We start from the raw sequence: 22,868 nt of genomic DNA on the forward strand, positions 1-22,868 counted from the left end.
AATAAGCTCTGCTATGGAAATGACTCACAAGACAAGTGTCGCCCTTTAACTTCAATGCCAGCAACTGCATCCGTACAGAAAGTTGCGAAGCCAAGCTTTTACGTTCATAAATGGCATCAAGATTTTCAAAAATCGGCATTATTCTCGGCATTGGCGAAGTTAAGAACGAATCGCTCAATTATAATATTTTTAGCATTGCTGTTTCTCTTTTTCCATTGATTGGTCTCTTCTATTGCGTCTTTGTCAATAATATCTAATAAATCATTTTCATTTAACAGAGCTCTAATTCGAAATTTCCAAAATGAATATTTATGGCTCACTGTTTTGTTTAAACGTTTTTAAACAATACCAAGATCTATATGCAGAATCCGATCAAAAGTGAGATCACATCGGGGTCACCAAATGTTTATGGGGAAGACAACCAATATGCCACCCCTAAGGTTATAACTAATAAGAGCGCACAAATAGGTTATATTAATGTACATATATGCAGATTGACTAACCTATAGGCATAAGATTACAAAGTGAAGAAAGAAGACGGACGAAAAGAGAGACTCGAATAGTGCTGCAGGTACAGTGTTACAGCAGCGATCTGTTTCGAACACATATATATATATATATATATATGTTTTCCTTGTTGTTTTTCCTTCCTAGACTTTAATAGGGGAGATGGAACTAATAATCGAAGGTGCACTTCCAACCTAATACGGACTTTTCATCGCTTAGTAACATGGGCCAACAAACTTCCGGTGCGTCTATGTATCTGAAAACTGTATGATTAATCTTTACTTTCTAGCCCCTACAGTTCCTGAGATCTCGACGTCCATATGGACAGACGGACGGACAGATGGACATGACCAAATCGACTGGGCTATTGATCCAGATCAAAAATATATATATTTTATATGGTCGGAAACGCTTCCTTCTGCCTGTTACATACTTTTCAACGAATGGTATAAAAATCAAGGAACTCCACATTAAACTATCGCACTATACAAAGCCAAAAATATTTAATAAAAAGAAAAAAATTGAAAGGGCAAGCTTATTGATCTAAGCTATCACAGGATTATCACTCATTTTTAGAGGGCTCACCTTGATGCAAATCCTTGGTTTCCGCCTTAAAGGATTTTACCATCAAAACCCTGTGACCATGAGCAATACTTCTGCTATGCTTGCTGAAAAGCCTTCCCGTGCCACACAGCTCTATATACAGTTCTATATATACATATAGTTTAACAGAGATCTAAATTAATATTAGTCCTACAATCAAACTATAAATGTTGTTGGAAGCAAGTGCTTTCGGTCGACGCTCTATGAAATGAATGGACTACACACAAATCTTATAACACGGTTTTAGACTTTTAATTAATAGCATAATTTAATTGATAATATTAGAAAAGCACAAAAGTACTATCTGTTTGTACAATTCCATCAAATTATGGAAAACAAATTTTTTTCTTTGGGAAGCATCTCTTTTAATGTTTTATTTATAATATTAATTAAATTACCTTGAAATCGTTTTTTCGGAAACTTATATATTTTAAAAGATGCGAGTCACAGCCGAGTCCACTCTGTTCCATTAGCAGTCAAGTCCGATAAAGTAAGTGAAACGGTTGAAATCAGATGCTCTACATCAGGTGAACACTTTTTATCGAATTAGTCTGGTTTCTGTTTTGCTTAATTTTTCCACTATTGAAGCGTCTGTCTTATTTATTACATTACATGTGGTATAAGATTGATATTATTTAAATGTTTGATTTGTCGCCGTAAGAATAGGGTATAAGCCAGGAAGTTTCTGTTCATAGTTTTCATTATATGAATAGGAAACAAATATTTTGTTATCCGTCAGTTTGCTATAGTACATCGTTTTAACAGCTCTAAAAAAGTAAAATTAGGTTGACTTTATAACTTATACAATTCATACGTATATTTTACGGATCATATTTTTCATTAAAGGTCTAATCATGTAAACAACATCCACTGTGTTTACTGAAGGGTGGCTTATTGATTTAAGACACATGTTATCAACGTTGGATTTAAATGCATGTTGAACAAACTTACTAAGAAATATGCAGTCTCAAGGACAAAGCCAGCAACTTCCGTCCGCGGCCCATTTATTATTAGATCAAAATCCTAGTTCAACTGGAAGTCACCTGGTCGGAAAACAAAATGATATTCAATCTCTTTCATCAGTTGGTAAGAAACAATCTTACATTACTACACATTGTATGTACATATCGATGTATTATGTGTTTGAAAGAATACATCTAGGAATTTAATTGAATTCGTTGATTTCATGTAAATTATTCACTACATATAATCAAAATTCAAATGAATAAGAATTAAAATTAAACCCAAACAAAGTACGAAAAATCAATAAATCAAACAATTGGTTTTGACGGGGGTTCTGTACGCTCTATATATTTTAAAAATTTACACAGTTAAAAAAATATATAGTTTTCCTCAGCTTTTAAAATCTAAATGGAATCTTTTAAATACAAATGTGGACATAATTATGAAATTAAAAAGATGTTTTTAATCATAATAAAAAAAAATGTAACAGAAACTAAATGTACATGCTTTTTTTAATATCATAGCTTATTTCGTGAATTTCAATGCGTTTAACTTTTTATTACTAATTTTAAAACTTATATTTTGTATGTTTTAGAACATCTTTGATCATTTTTCAAGATAACACATTAGGATGTACCTATCTTCCTCTTATGTCATTGTCTTATATTTATAAATTTTCGATTACATACCAGTCTGGGGACTTGAGAACAGTTTCAGACAAGCCAAGATCTAACAAATGCTGTAAAATTTTTCGGAACTTTATCCTGGTAATACCGCCAAAACTTGTATATGCACAGTTTTTCTTTAGTTTGCAGAAGGTTTTTATTTAATATTTGAAAGTACATTTATAGCATTAATTCACGTTTCTCGATATACTAAAATCGTTGGAAATGTATGAAATTCTGTCCGCTTGTCCTTATGAACGGAGTGATTCCGCCCACATTTTTGAAAAAAGTTTTCCGACCCTATATATGTATATACATATGTACATAGGTTCCCACTTAGGAAGTGGACGTCCAATAGCAAGGCGATTTTGGCAGACATCCAGACTGACCATCTCCTTCAGGCTGATTTTCTCGAAATCGACGCAAAGAACATGGCTAAAACTCTCGCCGTGCGGTGGAAGGCGACGTCTGATGAGTTTTTCTTCACTCCTCCATAATTGACCTCAGGGTCGTCGTTCTCAAAGCGTCAAGTGCTTTCCCAAATTCCCAAGTTGTTCGATCCAGCCGGCTGGCTAGCCTCCTTCATTGTCCAAGCAAAGACTTTTGGCTCCAGGATCTAGGTTGAGACGATGTCCTCCGTCCAGAATTCTGCAAGAGATTCAGTGGGGAGCAAAAGTGATTCCACGATCAACGTTTTCATTTTTGAGCTCATATAAATATTAAACGAGTAATGTAAATGACAAAAACTTTTTTTTTATTGAACACCTTGTTTATTTCTTACAATTGGGCGTAAATAGCAAAATAGAAAAAGAAGAAATCGAAAAGTAATAATTGAAAAACAAAAACCAGCGGCATGTACTCAGTTGTGCACCATTTGAGAAAAAATACAAAATAAATTCATTATTATTATTTTTTCCAGAGACCCTTTTTTTCTATGACATTTTTATACATACTTTCATACTTGGCATACTTTCAAATAATTTTTCGAATATTCCTTTCGGATTATTATTTTATTTTTGTTCAACACGCCTCCAAAAATCGTCCAAGTTGGATGGGGCTGACTGATACTGTCCTAGCCGTCTCTTTTCGATTGACCATAGGTTCTTAATTGGATCGAGGTCGACTCTTTGCGCTGGCCACTCCATCATCTTATAATTTTGGTTTCCGAGCCATTCTTTAACAATTTTCGCAGTGTGCTTGAGATCCCCATCTTGCTGAAAAGTGATTTCCTGCTCTGGGTAGCCACACTACTCGAAAAAATTGGGAAGATGGGTTTGCAAAATGCTCAAATAGTGTTCCTTTCGCATAATCCCGTCAATTTTGTACAACGGTCCAACGTGCGAATACGTGAAACACCCCCATGCCATTATGTTGCCGGCTTCATGTTTCACAGTTTGCTTCACATGATGCCTTTGAAGCGTGTTACCAGGTCTCCGCCAACAGTATTGCTTTCTTTCCGATTGATAACGATTAAACTTAGATTCGTCCGACTAAATGACACGTTTACAGTCTTCTATAGTCTAGTTCTTGTGTTCCTTTGCAAATTTAAGCCGAGTTCTAACATTTTTTTCGAATAAAGCTGGTTTGTTTTTTTTCACTGCTGCAACGTACCCAATCCTACCAAGCGCTCCATCGACTCACGCCTTTTTTATTTCTGTAGTTGCACAAAATTGACATGATTATGCGAAAGAAAATATTTCCACGACCTAACTTTTAAAAATAATGTTAATTTTTTTTCGTTTCCTTATTTGTTTTTCCAATTTCTATCGGTATTCCACACACGTTTTGCCAAGCCCACTTTTTCTTTGACAATTTCAATTGGTATGCAAAAATATGACCACTCCCCTTCTAGCGCGACAAAGTGTCTTGTCAGGCGCATTGAAGTATGTTCTTAACTTAATAACATCTAAACAAATTCATAAGGTAATCAGATTTAAAAAGTTTTCGATACATCGATAGGCATTTGCAAATAAACATAAGTAGAATAAAATAAGTATAAAAAGACAGTCTACATTTTTGAAATATATTTCTATGTAAAGACAAGTTTTACTTTTTACAACAAACAGACCAAAAATGTTAACTATATAAATCGGTTTTATTGTAATAAAGGTTTACTGGAGTTGGCTCATAGGGAATACCAAGCTGTTGACTATGAAAGCGCGGAAAAGCATTGCATGCAATTATGGCGTCAAGACAGTACAAATACTGGAGTTTTGTTGTTGCTGTCATCCATTCATTTTCAGTGCAGACGTCTTGATAAGTCAGCACAATTCTCAACATTGGCTATAAAACAAAACCCTGTCCTTGCCGAAGCTTATAGGTGAGTACTTTCCACAAAAAAAACCTAGTTATTATGTTATTCGATTCGACTTAATATATATATAATAAACTTTTTTGGTGATTGATTTAATGAAAAAAAATATATTTTCCTTTTTATGATCTTTATTTGAATAAGTTTCACCAGAGGTCAGTTAAGAACTAATTTACAAATGTATTCTTTCGGCCCAGCAAACCTTTTACAGAGGATTAACATAAGCCTTTTAAGTTCTACTTAGCTTTATATGTCAAGCTTAACAGATCATTAAGCTCGTTACCGTTAAGCGGTTCGTATCTTGGGGGAATGTTATTTATGAGGCTTTTGGAGAGTGAAGCTTTCCAAAAGATCGGCTTTAGCTTTTTTATATGAAGAGTGAATATGTCGTATGAAGAAATGAATATGTCACTCCCCCACCTTTTAGATATTAGCTTGTCCTCAAGCGATTATTTCTGGATATAAGTGTGGTACTGGATTTGCAATTTCAGCTATTTCTGTTTTTGATTCTGTTTCTTTTTCGATATTTTTGTTAGTGGTTTTACTTGGTTTTAGGTAAGAGATAATAATTTTGTGTGGCGCTGTTTTACATTTCATATAAAAGTAAAATATGTAAATTAAAACTAAAACAGATATGAATATTATTAGTGTTTCTGTAAATTGTGTTACTCTTATTGTTTAACAAAATCATTTCCTTAATTTCTATGTGTGACATTGGTTCGATTTTTGTTACATTGTGTTCAGTAAATATTACATATGTGTATTGTTGAATACTATTAGATATTGTAATTTGTTTTAATTCTGCTGTGCAGTTGGAATTTTTATAATTTTATTATTTTCAATATAAATCTCTTGACCGTTACAATTGTGATAAAGTTTTTCTCTGGTCATATTCCAGGTTATAAGTATATTTGGTTTAATGTATTGAATATAGGATTGTTTACGATATTTTTGAAAAGTACAAGTTGGTGTTTCGTGTTTTATTATGTTAGCTATGCAATGGTCTTTGACAATATTCTTTGTTAGTGTATTTAGAACATAGTTGTTATGTGAGTAGAATTTGCCTTCAATATTTTCCTTAATAATTTGGCCATTATTTTCGGGGTAAGGTGCAATGATGAAAGTTGGTCGTTCAATTGATTTCATAGGAATGTGGGACATTAGGAATATTTCATTAGTAGGTACGTTATACCAAGCGGAAGTTTTTATGTTTATCAGATTTTTGTAATTAATGTTGCCAATATTTTCATGTTTTAGTAGTTTAGGATTAAATATTCCTAGTAGTGTTAGTTGTGAACCCATTTCAATGTCTTCGATATATTCGGTAAAATGTTCAATATTAAATATTAATAGATTCAATTTTTGTTCCTTTTTCAAAGAATTGGACTGGTTGTTAATTATTTCTATGCCATTATTGAGACTGTCAATAACGTGGTTTAGAGTGCTGACCTGTACTGTGTCTTGTGATAGAGTCGAAATTTGTTGTTCAATATGTTGTCTGTCGTCTTCGTCTAGTGTGCCAAAAATATATCTTAATGTGGAACCTACAAAGTTAGCCAGTCCTCGTTTGTTTCGTTTTGAGATGCGTATGCCATTTATTTCTCTTTCCATTTTCTCGGTTAAATATTTAATTTGTGTGAAATTTTTAAATTATTGAAATTGTTTAATTATACTATTAAATGTTTCTTCAACTTCTGTAATATTTATTGTGAGACAGTGATGCATAAAGGTGATTTGTATTGTTCCAGATTCAAACAAGATAAATCCTTGATTGTTTTCTATTGGGTTGATTTCGATTGTTCCTGCTGTAGTTTGTGTTGGAGCACAAGTTATTATGGGGATTATGAGTCCGATGATTGGGAGGTGTCGGTTTGCTGCAAGTATTTGCTGTCATTAAATTTCTTTTTTATTTTAAATTTGCTTTTATAATGAATAACGTTTTGACCTCTATTATTTTCGTTATAATGTTTTTCGTCTAATTGTTCTATTCTGCCTGTTTTTCTAAAGGGATTCTTTGATTTTGCGCGTGTTAAGGGTGCTTGTCTAAATTTTGTGTCGATTTCGAAATCCTGTCGTTTTTTGTTAAGATTTTTGATTTTCATTTCTTTAATCATCTGGGTATCATAAGTAGGTGTGTCTGCGTAAAGAAGGATGTTAGCCGGTATCTGTCTGGTTGTGTTATGTTTAGTCTTGTGGTTGTATATGTATAAAATTGTTTCCATTCGTGTTTCTTTATTTTCTCTATTGTTTTCAGTATTGATAATTCTGATTTTTTCATTTATGGTTTTATGAAGGCGTTCTATGTCTGCTATTCCTGTTTTACTTATGGTAATATCTATTTGTATGTCTTCGTTGTTTAGCAAAGTATTTAAAGAAGTGCTTATAAACGCGGAGTCTTTGTCTGCTTTAATTTTCTGTGGTTTTCCCATGTCGTTAAAAATTGTAGTAAGGGCTCGTTTTGCCTCTAACCAATCTCTACTGTTTCTTTTAATAAGTGAAGCAAATTTTGAATAAACGTCTATACAAGATAAATACTGTTCGTTGTCAATAGCATAAAAGTCAATAACATAAATTTCGCGTGGGTTATTTGTCTCTGGAGTTATTTCGAAAACTAGTTTTGTTGGCCTATGTTCTGTCTTTGCAAGGTTACAAATTTCACAATCATTGATAATGTTTTGAATTAATTTATTATAATCGGGAAAATAGTGAGTTTCTTTAAATAATCGTATCATTTTTTCAATACCAGGGTGTAACAATTTAGAATGTTGAGTAATAATGAATTCTTTAAATTCAGGATAAGATTTTATGTATTTTAACATTATGATACATTTCAGAATTTTCACGTTACTATGTGGGTTAATGGTTTCTCGATATGCTTTTTGAAAAACTAAAAAGTCTTTATCGTTTTCCAGGTAAATAACACTGCTATTATTTAAGAAGTATTTAAGGATATCTTTTGCCTTTGTCAGGGTCATGTCAGTGTATTTGATGGTCAGTTTTATTTTGGAAAAGTATTTCGTGGCCTCTACTTGGTCTACGCTATCTTTTATAAATTCAATTTGTCTTGCAAAATAGTTTATGGGTTTTTCTGTAATTTCAATGTAGGTTTCGTTGCTTTCTGATGAACTGTGTATTGTTGCTGCTGTTGAAATATTTTCTTCTTCGCCTACCATGTTTTCTTCAATTTTGACGCGAGATAAAGCGTCTGCTACATGATTAAGTTTACCTTCTAAATATTTGATTTTGAAATTATATTCGCTAAGTCTAATTCGCCAACGTTGTAGTTTTATGTTAGGCTCTTTAATATTATTTAGCCAAGCAAGGGGTTTGTGATCGCTCAAAATCTCAAAGGGGATTCCATATAGATATGGGCGGAAATATTTGGTTGCCCAAACGATTGCTAGTAGTTCTTTTTCAATAGTGATATAATTCATGATCATTTAATGTTCTACTTGCAAAGCTTACTGGCTTATTGTCTTGTGATAACACGGCTACTATGGCGAAATGGCTAGCGTCAGTAGTGACTTGAAATGTTTTTGTGAAATCAGGGCAAATCAAAATTGGGTCGTTCATTATGAGTGTTTTCAATTTTTCAAATGATTTATTGTATTCTTCGTTTCTTGTGTCTATTTTAGCTCCTTTTTTTAGAAATATTGTCAGAGGTTTTGCAATCTTTGCAGTCTGGAATGAACTTACGGTAGTATCCGCATAAGCCTAAGAAAGATTTGATTTCTTTTGGTGTCTTTGGGAGAGGAAATTTTTCGATTGCCTTAACTTTCTCTTTATTAGGTCGTATGCCTTCTGGACTTATAATATGACCTAAGAAATTTGTTTGCTTTTTTAAAAATTCGCATTTGTCCAATTGGAGTTTAAGATTGGCTTCTTTAAGTTTCTCAAAAACCTTCCTCAGTGAGTCTAGGTGTTCGTTCAGAGATGTTGAATAGATGATCACATCATATAAATAAAGAAGGCAATGCTTATTTATGAGGTCTTTTAGGACGTAATTCATGCACCGTTGGAAGGTTGCAGGAGCATTTTTTAAGCCAAATGGCATGCGAGTGTACTCATAGTGACCGTGTTTGGTCGAAAACGCCGTTTTTGGTATAGACTTAGGGTCCATTTCGATTTGATGAAAGCCTTTTGCTAAGTCAATTGTAGTAAAATACTGGCATTTTCCTAATTTGCCTAGTATTTCGTCCATGTTAGGAATCGGAAATTTATCATTTATTGTTATTTCATTTAGATTTCGATAGTCCACGACCAACCTGAATTTCGGTTTGCCAGAGGCATCCATCTTTTTGGGGACAATCCATAATGGACTGCAATAAGGGGAGTCGCTTTCGCGTATAATGCCTTGTTTTAACATTTCCTCAATTTGCTTATTTACTTCTGCTTCGTAGGAAAACGGGTACGAGTATGGTCTTTTGTAAACTGGGTTTTCATGAGAGGTTTTTATATCGTGACGTATTATACTTGTGAATGTAAGGTTTTCATTTTTGGAATATTGAATGTCATTGAACTCTTTTAATAAATTTGTAAGTCTGTATTTTTCCTCACTATTTAAATGTTCTAGTCTGTATGTGTGTTCTGAGTCTATGTTGTTGTCCATGGCATAGTTTATTTCTGATGTAAAGTTGTTTTCTTGTAAGAGTGCATTAAAGTTTTCCGAAGTTTCTAATTCTTTGTGAATGAATGTTCTTTCGTTAATTATTGTTTCTTTCCGAGAGTAGTCTATTAAACCGTTATTCTCCATTAGTATTTTTCTTCCTAACAGAATATCATAATAATGTGAAAGTGAATGAATATAGAATTTTTGCGTTTGTTAAAAAAGACCGTTGGCTGGAAGGTCTACATATTTATTTAATTTAGAATAGCCTGTCATACTTCGGACAGTTATTTGCTTATTTTTTAGCTTGAAGATTGAAAAAGTTTGAGCTCATCAAGTTTATCGAAGAGCCAGTATCAACTATGCATCTATATCTGTGGTTATTAAACATGATCTCTATGTATTGGTGGGATCCCAGGCTGGTATTGGAAAATTTTCAGCTTGTTGATATTGCTGATCTGTAAACAATTCTGTCTGAGTATTCTGTAATTGATCTTCGTGGAACTGTTCGTCGTTATTAATGTAGTGTTCAGTTTCGTTATCGTAATCTAATTCGTGCTGGTGAAAATTTTCATTTGTCTGCATACGCGATTGTTCGCTGCTTTCTCTAAAACGCTTTTTTGGCACGCTCTTGGTTGTTGGGGGGGCTGATAGTAGTTTCGGGTGTCGTTTTGACGGTCCTGAAGTAAGTCTGTTCTGAATCCGTTGTATAAATTTCTGTACTGATTAAGTTGCTGTTGTCTGGACGGAGGAATTTGTCTAAGAGGGGTTTGATTGTTTACGTTAGTGTTTTGGGTCTGTGTGGGATTTAATGGAATAAAGGGGCGAATGAATCGTTGGTTGGGGTGAGTGTTTTTGATTTGGTTAATGTTTGCATGTTTATAGGTGTTAGGTGGATTTGAGTTAAGTTTTGGCTGACTATCGAATGTTTTTGAAATTGGGTCTTCGTATAGACCTTCTTGTTGGGCGGTTTGCCTTAGTTTTTGAACGGTTGAAATGTCATACCTCGCTAAGGTCATGAACAACCTATCGGGGAGTGAGCGTTGAATTGTATTTTTTATAGTGGTTGCCATTGCTTGTGTATAAACCGCTATATTTATTCGGTCATTCTCTAATGCTAACTTATTCATAATTACTGTTGACTTATCTTCTAATGGTTCACAGAGTAGACGTAAGTTACCCCTAAAAGGTGTGCGATAAAATCTTCCTATTAGTTCTTTCAGGGGCGTCTATGTCTTGAATTCCGGATTAGGGCGTCTCTTAAAGTTGTCCATTCGTTGTGCATTCCAAATTGGGTAACCTTTTCCGCATCTCCGACAATTTGAAGTTCGATGGCTCCAAATATAACCGCCTTCTGTCGAGCGTCATTTGAAGGGTATAAGTTCAACAGGTATTCGATACGTCTGATGAACGAGCTGATGGGTCTCCAGAGAATTGCGGTACTTGGCGCATTTGCCGAAGTAATTGAGACAGATTTTCCGCTGTTAACGCCATTTTAGTTTTATTTATAAGTTAGTTTCTGTTCTTGTTCGCATACTGCTACAGTATGTCGAGACTTATGACTTAAGTGAACTGCACTGTTTTTTGTTGTTTTATACAATTGTAGCGGTCGAACACGCCAATTCGCGTGTACAATCAGGAAAGGTTACTTGGTCGTACAAGTTTCTTCTTTTCACTAGATTGTCAAAGGATAACGAGTTTACTAGGACTTTCTTCAGTATCCTACCGACTGCGCCAATAAACTTTTTTGGTGATAGATTTAATGAAAAAAAAAATATTTTCCTTTTTATGATCTTTATTTGAATAAGTTTCACCAGAGGTCAGTTAAGAACTAATTTACAACTGTATTCTTTCGGCCCAGCAAACCTTTTACAGAGGATTAACATAAGCCTTTTAAGTTCTACTTAGCTTTATATGTCAAGCTTAACAGATCATTAAGCTCGTTACCGTTAAGCGGTTCGTATCTTGGGGGAATGTTATTTATGAGGCTTTTGGAGAGTGAAGCTTTCCAAAAGATCGGCTTTAGCTTTTTTATATGAAGAGTGAATATGTCGTATGAAGAAATGAATATGTCACTATATATATATATAGTATTATATTCTCTAAAATAATCCAAAACTAAATCTCTGGAAAATACATATCTTTTTCGATAAATATTTCGTTAATACCTTTATTTTTATATATCAGGCGTTTTGAACAATTTGTGTACCCGTTGCAGAGAGTACCTTGTAGTTTGCAAAACTTACACCGAAGTTAAGGAGACGTTTGTGATCATATATATATATGTATGTATATTGTTGTTCAGTTTCGCTAGCCAAGTCTATTAAGCCATGTCCGTCTGTCCGTTTTATAAAATAGTCTCTTATTAAAGCATAAAACTTTCCTTATGTCTTCTTTTTATTTCAGATAGTAAATAAGTAAAAACGGACCGTATCGGACTTATATATCAAATTGATCATTTTTATCATAAATTATCATAATTTATATATACCAGTTTTCCACAATGTTTAATTTCGTTTATATTTTGATAAACAAAAAAAAATACTATATCATTTAGACGCCATTGCAATGGCAATGGCCAATGCATTGGCCCAGTTGAAAAAATTACTATCTCTGCCGGGTCGGTCTCGCAGTTGCCACAGATAAATTTTATGTTGTAAACATGACAATTTTGAAAAGTCAAATCTGAAATTGTCTCTCTAACCAGCCAAACATTAACTAAAACAATTTGAAAATAAACCATTTTAAAATAAAACTTTGCTAAGAAAAAAGCTTATTAGCTCAATAGTCGGTGACCCCGACGTAAATTGTGCATTAACAATATGTAGTGCAAATACTTAAAATTAGATTAAATTACTTTTGACCAAGTAAAATTTTAAAAACAAGAAACAATACAAGTCGAGGTAAAGCTATGACAGCCAGTTATTTCTTCTCTTGGAAGATCTATGAGGCTAATATTTAGTATTTACATATTATTATTACATACGTACATAATATCAATCATGATTCAAATTCTTGTAAATAATAATCGATTTATTGTAAAAAAATAGGTTAAACCAACCAAGAGTTTAATGCGAATAACAAAAAATATAGTTCTTTAATTGTAAGTTTTGTTGCGTGTTAAAGGTGTGGTGGCATTTTTTTCGTCTATTTCTTATGTGTAATTTTTATACCCGTTACTCGTAGTGTAAAAGGGTATACTAGATTCGTTGAAAAGTATGTAACAGGCTGTCATTATGACAGTTGATTCTTTGCTGCTGCTGCTGTTTCTGATGCTGCTGCTGTTGCTGATGCTGTTGTTGCTGCTGCTGTTGCTGCTGCTGCTGCTGCCGCTGGTTCTGCCCATTTAAAATTATGGCCACCGAGTTGAGTTGCCGCTGCAGTTGCAACAACTGGCAGCCAGAGATTTATAATTTTCCGACCATATAAAGTTGTTGACCAGGATCGATAGCCAAGTCGATCTGACCATGTCCGTCTGTCCGTCCGTATAAACGTCGAGATCTCAGGAACTATAAAAGCTAGAAAGGTGAGACTAAGCATGCAGACTCCAGAGACATAGACGCTGCGCAATTTTGTTGACCCATGCTGCCACGCCCACTCGAACGCCCACAATCCCACCGACTTGTAAATAACTATCGATCTGTCGAAGAACGCCCACAAACCGCCAAAAACTGCAACGCCCACACTTCTGGAAAATGTTTTGATATTTTCATATTGTGTTTAGTCTTGTAAATTTTTATCGATTTGCCAAAAATCTTTTTGCGACGCCCACAAATTTCTCCTTCACGCTTCCACTAGCTGACTAACGGGTATCAAATAGTTGGGGAACTTAACTATAACGTTCTCTTTTGTTTTTTTTTTTTAATATAAAAAAGAACTGAAAATCTGGCTAAGGTGACCATAATAAACATTTTTGTACTACCTGTTCTATATTGTTTTTTAATAATTAAGTATGACACCTAACAAATATACTCTGCTTCATCAATAGTACCTTTAATCTGTCGATCTGTTAGAAATCGTGAAACTTTAGATACATAGGTAAAAATTGGTTGCAGACAACTTCCTAGGTATTAAATAAATTTCTTTAACACATTTTTACAAAATAAAACAAGAGAGAACGCTATAGTCGAGTTCCCCGACTATCTGATACCCGTTACTCAGCTAGTGGAAGGGAGAAGGAGAGTCTTAAACACAATTTTTGGCGGTTTGTAGGCGTTATAGTGGGCGTGGCAGAAAGTTTTTTGACAAATCAGTAGAAATTTACAAGACCAATATAAAAATGAAAAAATATCAAAACATTTTTCAAAAGTGTGGGCGTAGCAGCTTTGGGCGGTTTGAGGGCGTTAGAGTGGGCGTGGCAAAAAGTTTTTTGGCAAATCGATAGAAATTTACAAGACTAATACAAAAATGAAAAAATTTCAAAACATTTTTCAAAAGTGTGGGCGTGGCAGTTTTGGGCGGTTTGTGAGCGTTAGAGTGGGCGTGGCAACATGAATCGACAAACTTGCGCTGCTTCTATGTCTCTGGAGTCTGTATGCTTAATCTCAACTTTCTAGCTTTTGTAGTTCCTGAGATCTCGACGTTCATACGGACGGACAGACGGACAGACGGACAGACGGACAGACGGACAGACGGACGGACAGACGGACATGGCCAGATCGACTCGGCTATTGATCCTGATCAAAAATATATATACTTTATATGGTCGGAAACGCTTCCTTCTGCCTGTTACATACTTTTCAACGAATCTAGTATACCCTTTTACTCTACGAGTAACGGGTATAAATATTTTGAGCCAGGCGGCCAATTCCTACTGAATCTTAAATTTTCCTTTGGCTTTAAAACTGTGATATATATAAAATCATAAAACAATATTTTTTACTGCCAGCTAATTTATTAAATTATTTTATTTAGTAATTTAGGAAATGTTTTTAAAGAGCGCGGGCAGTTACAAGAAGCCTTAGACAACTATCGCAGAGCTGTACGACTAAAGCCAGATTTTATTGATGGATACATAAATTTAGCTGCTGCATTGGTTGCTGCTCGTGACATGGAGTCTGCTGTGCAAGCATATATTACAGCATTACAATATAATCCTGTAAGGTTTAATTTTAATATTTATATAAACATAAGCTTTAATATGCAGATTTGTAGGATCTGTATTGTGTGCGCAGCGATCTTGGAAATCTTCTTAAGGCCCTCGGTCGTTTGGAAGAAGCCAAAGTATGTATAAAGCTAAATACATCAAATTAATGAGAAATTCTGGTTTAAATACATTTTTCACGGACAAATCCAAAAAATATTATAATTCATTAAAAAATATTATATTTTTAGGCGTGTTACCTAAAGGCAATTGAAACGTGTCCGGGCTTTGCAGTTGCATGGAGTAACTTAGGATGTGTGTTTAATGCCCAGGGCGAAATTTGGTTGGCTATACATCACTTTGAAAAAGCTGTGACTCTTGATCCCAATTTTTTGGATGCATATATAAATTTGGGAAATGTTCTCAAGGAGGCCCGAATATTTGATAGGTAAGGCCATTCCTTACATTTTAGTTTGTATATTATGTTAGTAATTTAACCGAAGGAATGCGGCAGAGTTTTGTATAATAACATTATTATAATATTATTATTCCCTTTAACTTGGACTCTTCCAGCGTCGTTTTTTCATCACCCGCGAATGGGAAAGATGACTAGCCCTAACATTTAAGATCTCTTGTCGATCTCCGACTTGACTTTGCTATTTTGCCCGTCTTCGAACCGAAATATTTTTTATTTGCTTCTTATCTTTTTGATTTATTATAAGTATTACATACGTACATATCCTTGTCGGGGGGTCGCACATTTCGAATTATGACACTGTGTCTACTGTCGAATATACCACCCAATCGTAAATTCAGTTTCAGCATAACATTATATAAAAGTCTAACCAAAGCATTATGATATTTAAGAATTTCTAATTGGGTTTCAGATATGTCTCGCAGAAATGCAGAGTTTAATTCAGAGTTCTAATAATTGTGTTATTTTTAGTAAGATCCACCATGTGAAACTGATTTTACAAATGCAATAACAATGGCTTTTTTCGGTGACAGCAACGCGAACAAAGAGAGTGCACTTTAATCAGAAGATTTCGATTGGTCAAAACTGTGGCCTAGTGAATAGGTTTCCAGGCCACATTTTTTGTTTTATTAATTTGGATTGGTTAAAGCTTTTACGCTGACGAACGTGAACCTTTGGTTGAAAAGTTTGAAAATGGCATAAGATGTCTAAGGTGCTTAAATGTTTATGTTGTATTGATTTGAACAACTCTTATAGTTGGTTCTGAACTTACGTTATTGACAAATGAAATAATGGTTATCTCGGAATATCTCGGTATCTGTAAATACGTCACATACGTATTATTTTTATACTAGTAGACCAAAAGGTTATACTAGATTCGTTGAAAAGTATGTAACAGGTAGAATAAAGCGTTTTCGATAATATGAAGTGTATACATTCTTTATATAATTTACTAGACGTTTCGTTGAATGCGTTGTTTTAGATGCTTTAATTGAAATTAACGTCCCTGTGGAAGCTTTGGCAAGGACCACACCACTGGTTGTACCCTGTGCTAGGCAAAGCCAGTTAACGTTCTTTACTCCGATAATTATAAATAAATCATGAAAGAACTGTATATTTTAGTTCATGAACAATCAGATACTCTTTACTCATTGGGAGTGTGAGGGAGAAATAATAATATTTCTTTGGCATACCAAAAAAGTTTTTTTTGCAAATCGATGGAAATGTACAAGACGAATAAAAAAATGAAAAAATATCAAAACATTTTTTAAAAGTGTGGGCGTGGTTTGTGGGCGTAACAAAAAGTTTTTTGCAAATCGCTAGAAATTTACATGACTAATAAAACAATTAAAAAATATCAAAACATTTTTTAAGTGTGGGAGTGGCAGTTTTGGGCGGTTTGTAGGCGTTAGAGTGGGCGTGGCAACATGGATCGACAAACTTGCGCTGCGTCAATTTCACTACAGTCTGCAAGCTGAGTCTCATTGTTCTAGCTTTTATAGTTCCTGAGATCTTGACGTTCATGCAGACGGACTTGGCCAGACCGAATGGGCTATTGATCCCGATCAAGAATATATATTTTATATGGTCGGAACCGCTTCCTTCTGCCTGTTACATACTATTCAACAAAACTAGTATACTCTATAAATTGATGTCCGCGATCTCGTCAACTATAGGATCCCAAGTTTGTTTCAGAAGATTGCTCAAAACCACCAAAAACTGTCACCCAACCCAAATTCAATTTATTATAACCGTTACTCGTAGAGTAAAAGGGTATACTAGATTCGTTGAAAAGTATGTAACAGAAGTCTGTAGCATAAGCAAGGTTTTCCGACGTTTTTTTGCCACGCCCACAAACGCCCACGACCACACTTTGGAAAAATGTTTTGATATTTTTTCACATTTTTGTTAGTCTTATACATATCTTCCGATTTGCCAAAAAACTTTTTGCCACGCCCACTCTAACGCCCAGAACCCGACAAAAACTGTCAGTGTTGAAGACTCTCCTTCGCACTTCCACTAGCTGAGAAACGGGTATCAGATAGTCGGGGAAGTCGACTCTCTTTTTTTTTTCGTTTTATTATTTGTTTTGTCAACTACTGTCAATATGAAAAAAAAAACAAATTCAACACGTCCCCTCTAACGCCTACAATCACATGTTTTTATTTTACTTTTTGGCTTGGCATTTCCCTATGCCAGTTATGACAGTTATGTACTAGTCGGGAAAATCATTATTTTAATACTTCAGGGTTACGAACTATACTTATATAAAAATCGGACGACATGAAATGACTTGAAAACAGTTCGAAAATCGAAGAAAAATGCTTAAACAAACTTTTATAACTACTATAATACAAAGAGCATATAGTTTACACAATTAAATTTAAATAAAAATGTATTTGAACACTATTTCATTTTTGTTTTCAAAAAATTATAATCATGTAACCTATTTAGTTGACCAACAGTGTGAAAACATTTGCGTTTATTTACGTCACTTAAATCTACTTCGTTGTACAGTGTGCGTGCATATGTGTGCTGTATGTACAGATGTATATATTTTTCAATACAACATTAAGCGAAACTAATATCGGACGCGTGTTTTTATGTATGCTAATGAAAATATGTTCTTTGTCGGCAATTTTTATAAATGTTTGGTTGTGCAATACATTTGAAACAATTATAACGCAAAAAGTTTGCTACTTAAATGAATTATCAATCCGTTATGATTTATACAATAATTAAAATAGGCCGTTCGGATGAAAAATATAGAAATATGTTGAAATGCACAAGCAACGTCAGAACTACTTTTTCAATTGTTTTCAAGTTAAAGGTTTTATGGAAACGGTACGTTTAATTTATTTAATAAAATTACTAATGGTAATCGAGTATATATACAATACATTTATTTACATACTTTACATATTTACAAAGTATCAAATAACTTCCAGAGCTGTGGCCGCCTATTTACGTGCATTAAATTTATCTCCAAATAATGCTGTAGTTCATGGGAATTTGGCATGCGTGTACTATGAACAGGGTCTTATTGATTTGGCTATCGATACATATAGGAGGGCAATAGAACTGCAACCGAATTTCCCCGATGCCTATTGCAACCTTGCAAACGCTCTTAAAGAAAAGGGGCAGGTATGTTCCTATTTATGTTTTTGGTATGCAATAACTAAGTAATCTTTATAGGTTAAAGAAGCTGAGGAGTGCTATAACACTGCACTAAGGCTATGTTCAAATCATGCAGATTCCCTTAATAATTTAGCTAACATAAAAAGAGAGCAAGGATATATTGAAGAAGCTACAAGGCTTTATTTAAAAGCTTTGGAAGTGTTCCCCGATTTTGCTGCTGCGCATTCAAACTTGGCATCTGTTTTACAACAGCAAGGCAAATTAAAGGAAGCATTAATGCATTATAAGGAAGCTATTAGAATCCAGCCCACATTTGCGGATGCATATTCAAATATGGGCAATACTCTTAAAGAGTTACAAGACGTCAGCGGGGCATTGCAATGCTACACGAGAGCTATTCAAATTAACCCAGCATTTGCTGATGCGCATAGCAATTTGGCAAGCATACACAAAGATTCCGGAAATATTCCTGAAGCAATTCAGTCTTACCGAACAGCCCTAAAGTTAAAACCCGATTTTCCTGATGCATACTGTAATTTGGCTCATTGCTTGCAAATTGTTTGCGATTGGACTGACTATGATATTCGAATGAAAAAGCTGGTTAGTATTGTCACTGAGCAGCTTGAAAAAAACCGTTTGCCATCTGTGCATCCACACCACTCGATGCTTTATCCGTTGACACATGATAGTCGGAAAGCAATTGCAGCGCGACATGCTAATTTGTGTTTAGAAAAAGTTCACGTGCTTCATAAAAAACCGTATAATTTCTTAAAGAAGTTGCCTACAAAAGGAAGGCTTCGAATAGGTTATCTAAGCTCGGACTTTGGAAATCATCCTACCTCGCATTTAATGCAATCTGTGCCAGGTCTTCATGATCGTTCAAAAGTGGAAATCTTTTGTTATGCCTTAAGTCCAGATGATGGTACAACATTTCGACACAAAATTTGCCGAGAGTCTGAAAACTTTGTGGATCTTTCTCAGATTCCTTGTAATGGGAAAGCAGCGGACAAGATATTTAATGACGGTATAAATATTTTGGTTAATATGAACGGATACACAAAGGGAGCCAGAAATGAAATATTTGCACTTCGCCCTGCTCCTATTCAAGTAATGTGGTTAGGTTATCCAGGTACCAGTGGGGCTAGTTTTATGGATTACATTATTACGGATTCTGTGACTAGTCCAATAGAATTGGCTTACCAATATAGTGAAAAATTGTCTTATATGCCGCATACATATTTTATAGGTGATCATAAGCAAATGTTTCCACATTTAAAGGAACGAATAATTGTTTGTGACAAACAGCAATCTTCCGTTGTTGATAATGTAACGGTTATAAATGCAACAGATTTATCTCCCCTTGTTGAAAACACAGATGTAAAGGAGATAAAAGAAGTTGTTAACGCACAAAAACCAGTCGAAATAACTCATAAAGTTGCAGAGTTACCAAACACAACACAAATAGTATCAATGATTGCTGCTGGTCAAGTGCAAACATCTTTAAATGGCGTTGTGGTTCAAAACGGATTGGCCACTATCCAAACTAATAACAAGGCCGCTACTGGTGAAGAGGTACCACAAAATATTGTAATAACTACTCGTCGTCAATATATGTTACCCGACGACGCTGTTGTCTATTGCAATTTTAATCAGCTATACAAAATCGATCCACAAACCCTCGGGTCATGGGTAGAAATTTTAAAAAATGTGCCTAAGTCTGTTTTGTGGTTATTAAGATTTCCAGCAGTTGGGGAACAAAATATTAAAAAAACCGTCAGTGACTTTGGTAAATATATTTGTTTACTTATTCACTTAATGATTTTAAAGTAAAACGAATTATTTTATTTTTAGGAATATCTCCCGATAGAGTAATATTTTCCAATGTGGCTGCAAAAGAAGAGCACGTACGCCGAGGCCAATTAGCTGATATATGTCTTGATACTCCATTATGTAATGGACACACCACGTCTATGGACGTTTTGTGGACAGGTACCCCTGTCGTAACTTTGCCAGGAGAGACGTTAGCATCAAGGTATGTTCATGTAACACTACAACAAATTTTCGATCACCCCTCGGCGTAAATGTCTATGGCTATTTTTGTCTACTGCATTAGATTTGCATTTTTATTTTCATTATATTTATATATTACCTTTGACGATGGTAATACCTTATTAAATGCCCGTCTGACCATATAAACATCGAGATCTCGGACAGTATAAAAGCTTGAAAGTTTAAGTTACAAGAAATAGTGACAAAAGTTTGTTCATAAGAAAATTGCCACTCGTCGCTTGCTTTTTACCTTATCAAGAGATCTGGTTTGATATCAAAAGATTTTCGAAAGATTATTGATTTTCCACTGGTTTTTTAAGTTCACCTCATCATTATTATCAGAAGTAGGCTCCACCACCAAAAATGTCTTGTTTTTTTTATACTCGTTACACGCAGAGTAAAAGGGTATACTAGACTCTTTGAAAAGTATGTAACAGGTAGAAGGAAGCGTTTCCGACCATATTAAGTATTTATACTCTTGATCAGGATGTCGATCTGGTCATGTCCGTCTGTCCATCCGTATGAACGTTAAGGTCTTAGGAACTATTAGAAAAATAGACGCATCGCAAGTTTGTCGATTCATGCTGCTACGCCCACTCTAACGCCCACAAACCACCCAAAACTGCCACGCTCACACTTTTGAAAAATGTTTTACTATATTTTCATTTTTGAAATTGTCTTGTAAATTTCTATCGATTTGCTAAAAAACGTTTTGCCACGCCCACTCTAACGCCCATAAACCGCCAAAAGCTGTCAGTGTTGAAGACTCTCCTCCTCCACTAGCTGAGTAACGGGTATCAGATAGTCGGGGAACTCGACTATAGCGTTCTCTCTTGTTTTTTATTTCAAATGTCTATACGTATGCCACAATTTACTTTTAAAATATGTATTTCAATTTTAATTATTAATTATTTTTTTCTATTTTTCTTATTATTTGTCTTTTTAATTTCCATCGATATGCCATATAAATTCTTAAACTTTATTCGCTCACCCACTAGCTGAGTAAACAGGTATCTTATAGTCGAGGCACTCGACGTGACGAATGAATAAATTTATTATTGTGTATTTATAAAGTCAAGGGAAAAATAATTTTTTACACATACAAATACGAATTTGTTTTTTGTCGTATTTTGTTTCTGTTTTTTTTTGTTCATATATAACGGGTTTGGAAGAAATAAAACTGCCCAAAGATAACAATTGTGGTAAATAATATTTAATATTTTAAACATTTCTTGAAATACTTACATAACTTAAACTTACTGTAATTTCCCAAACACCCAAAATCCGAATCGAAATAAGTAGTCAGATTTGCGAAAAAGTTTTGGATGAAAAATCTATCACCAGAAATGCAGAAGGGGTTTGCATATGCAACTACTTAAATGCTTTTAATTTTTTTATTATTGCTCATAATTTAAACCACAATAATGGATGGCCAGCGAATTTGTTAACACACATAACACATTCTTACAATTCTATAAGTCAGTTTGCCGAAATTTAAGTGATATGATTTTCTGTGCACTTATTTTACACCAATTGTTTGTTTATAAACAAATATCAAATTTTTAATTTCAATTTTTTTTTAGAGTGGCTGCATCACAGCTTGCTACCCTTGGATGTCCAGAGTTAATAGCGCGTACAAGAGATGAATATCAAAATATTGCTATACGTCTGGGAACAAAAAAAGAATATTTAAAAGCCCTTCGAGCAAAAGTATGGAAAGCCCGCGTGGAGAGTCCTCTATTTGATTGCTCACTGTATGCCAAAGGTTTAGAAAAATTGTTTCTACGAATGTGGGAAAGATACGAACACGGAGAACTTCCGGACCACATTTCAGCAGTATAAAATCTTGTATAATGATAATTGCTATTTTGACATGGAAATCAAAAGATATTCATATAATTTAAATATCGAAAACAAAATTTTAATGAGCTCGTATGTTACACATATGAATAATACTTCTATGTAAAAAGCGAAAAATACCTTCCCTATTTCGTTTAAATATTATTAATAAGATGTTACTTTTTATGAATAAAGTTATACGAAATATAATCATAAGGAATTATAAATGTATAAATATGGCACAAAGTACTGTTGCTCTGACAAATTTATCAAAAAATATAAAAAATAACTTTAAAAAAAACGATTTCATTGATAAAGCTAGAATGACAACATAAGTATTAAATCAATAATCCGACAGATATGAAGGTATGAAAGAAAAGTTTGTATATCTGCAACCTTGGTCTAATCCGCTTTTCTTAGAGTCTTTCAATTATGTAACCGATGCCAATTGCACCTTTGTACATCAAAGAAACACACAGTCAGGCATGCTCCGGTAATCGTAAGTTTTCTTCGATTTCGATTTGGCCCGAATCGTACGATTTCGTTTTAAGGTGCTCTGGTTTTCGCGTAATTTTTGATATCGTTTTGATTTAGATGTACTTTTTCGGATATGTTAAGGAAAATAAAAA

The 22,868-nt window shown here is 34.2% G+C and overlaps 1 protein-coding gene across 1 annotated transcript; it reads left to right on the plus strand.

Annotated features, from left to right (window-relative positions):
* The first annotated feature begins 1,964 nt into the window (after nucleotides 1-1,964).
* Nucleotides 1,965-22,449, plus strand: LOC120458755 (UDP-N-acetylglucosamine--peptide N-acetylglucosaminyltransferase 110 kDa subunit). Its single transcript, XM_039646532.1, is given in 10 exon segments — nucleotides 1,965-2,058; nucleotides 2,061-2,196; nucleotides 4,848-5,058; nucleotides 14,570-14,753; nucleotides 14,810-14,878; nucleotides 14,990-15,186; nucleotides 18,162-18,357; nucleotides 18,409-20,137; nucleotides 20,203-20,383; nucleotides 21,984-22,449. Coding segments are annotated over 10 exon segments (3,180 nt in total). The 5' UTR covers nucleotides 1,965-2,040; the 3' UTR covers nucleotides 22,243-22,449.
* Nucleotides 22,450-22,868: the final 419 nt, after the last annotated feature.

Source organism: Drosophila santomea, chromosome 2L, assembly GCF_016746245.2.
Source record: "Drosophila santomea strain STO CAGO 1482 chromosome 2L, Prin_Dsan_1.1, whole genome shotgun sequence".
In the NCBI taxonomy this organism is placed as follows: Eukaryota; Metazoa; Arthropoda; class Insecta; order Diptera; family Drosophilidae; genus Drosophila; species Drosophila santomea.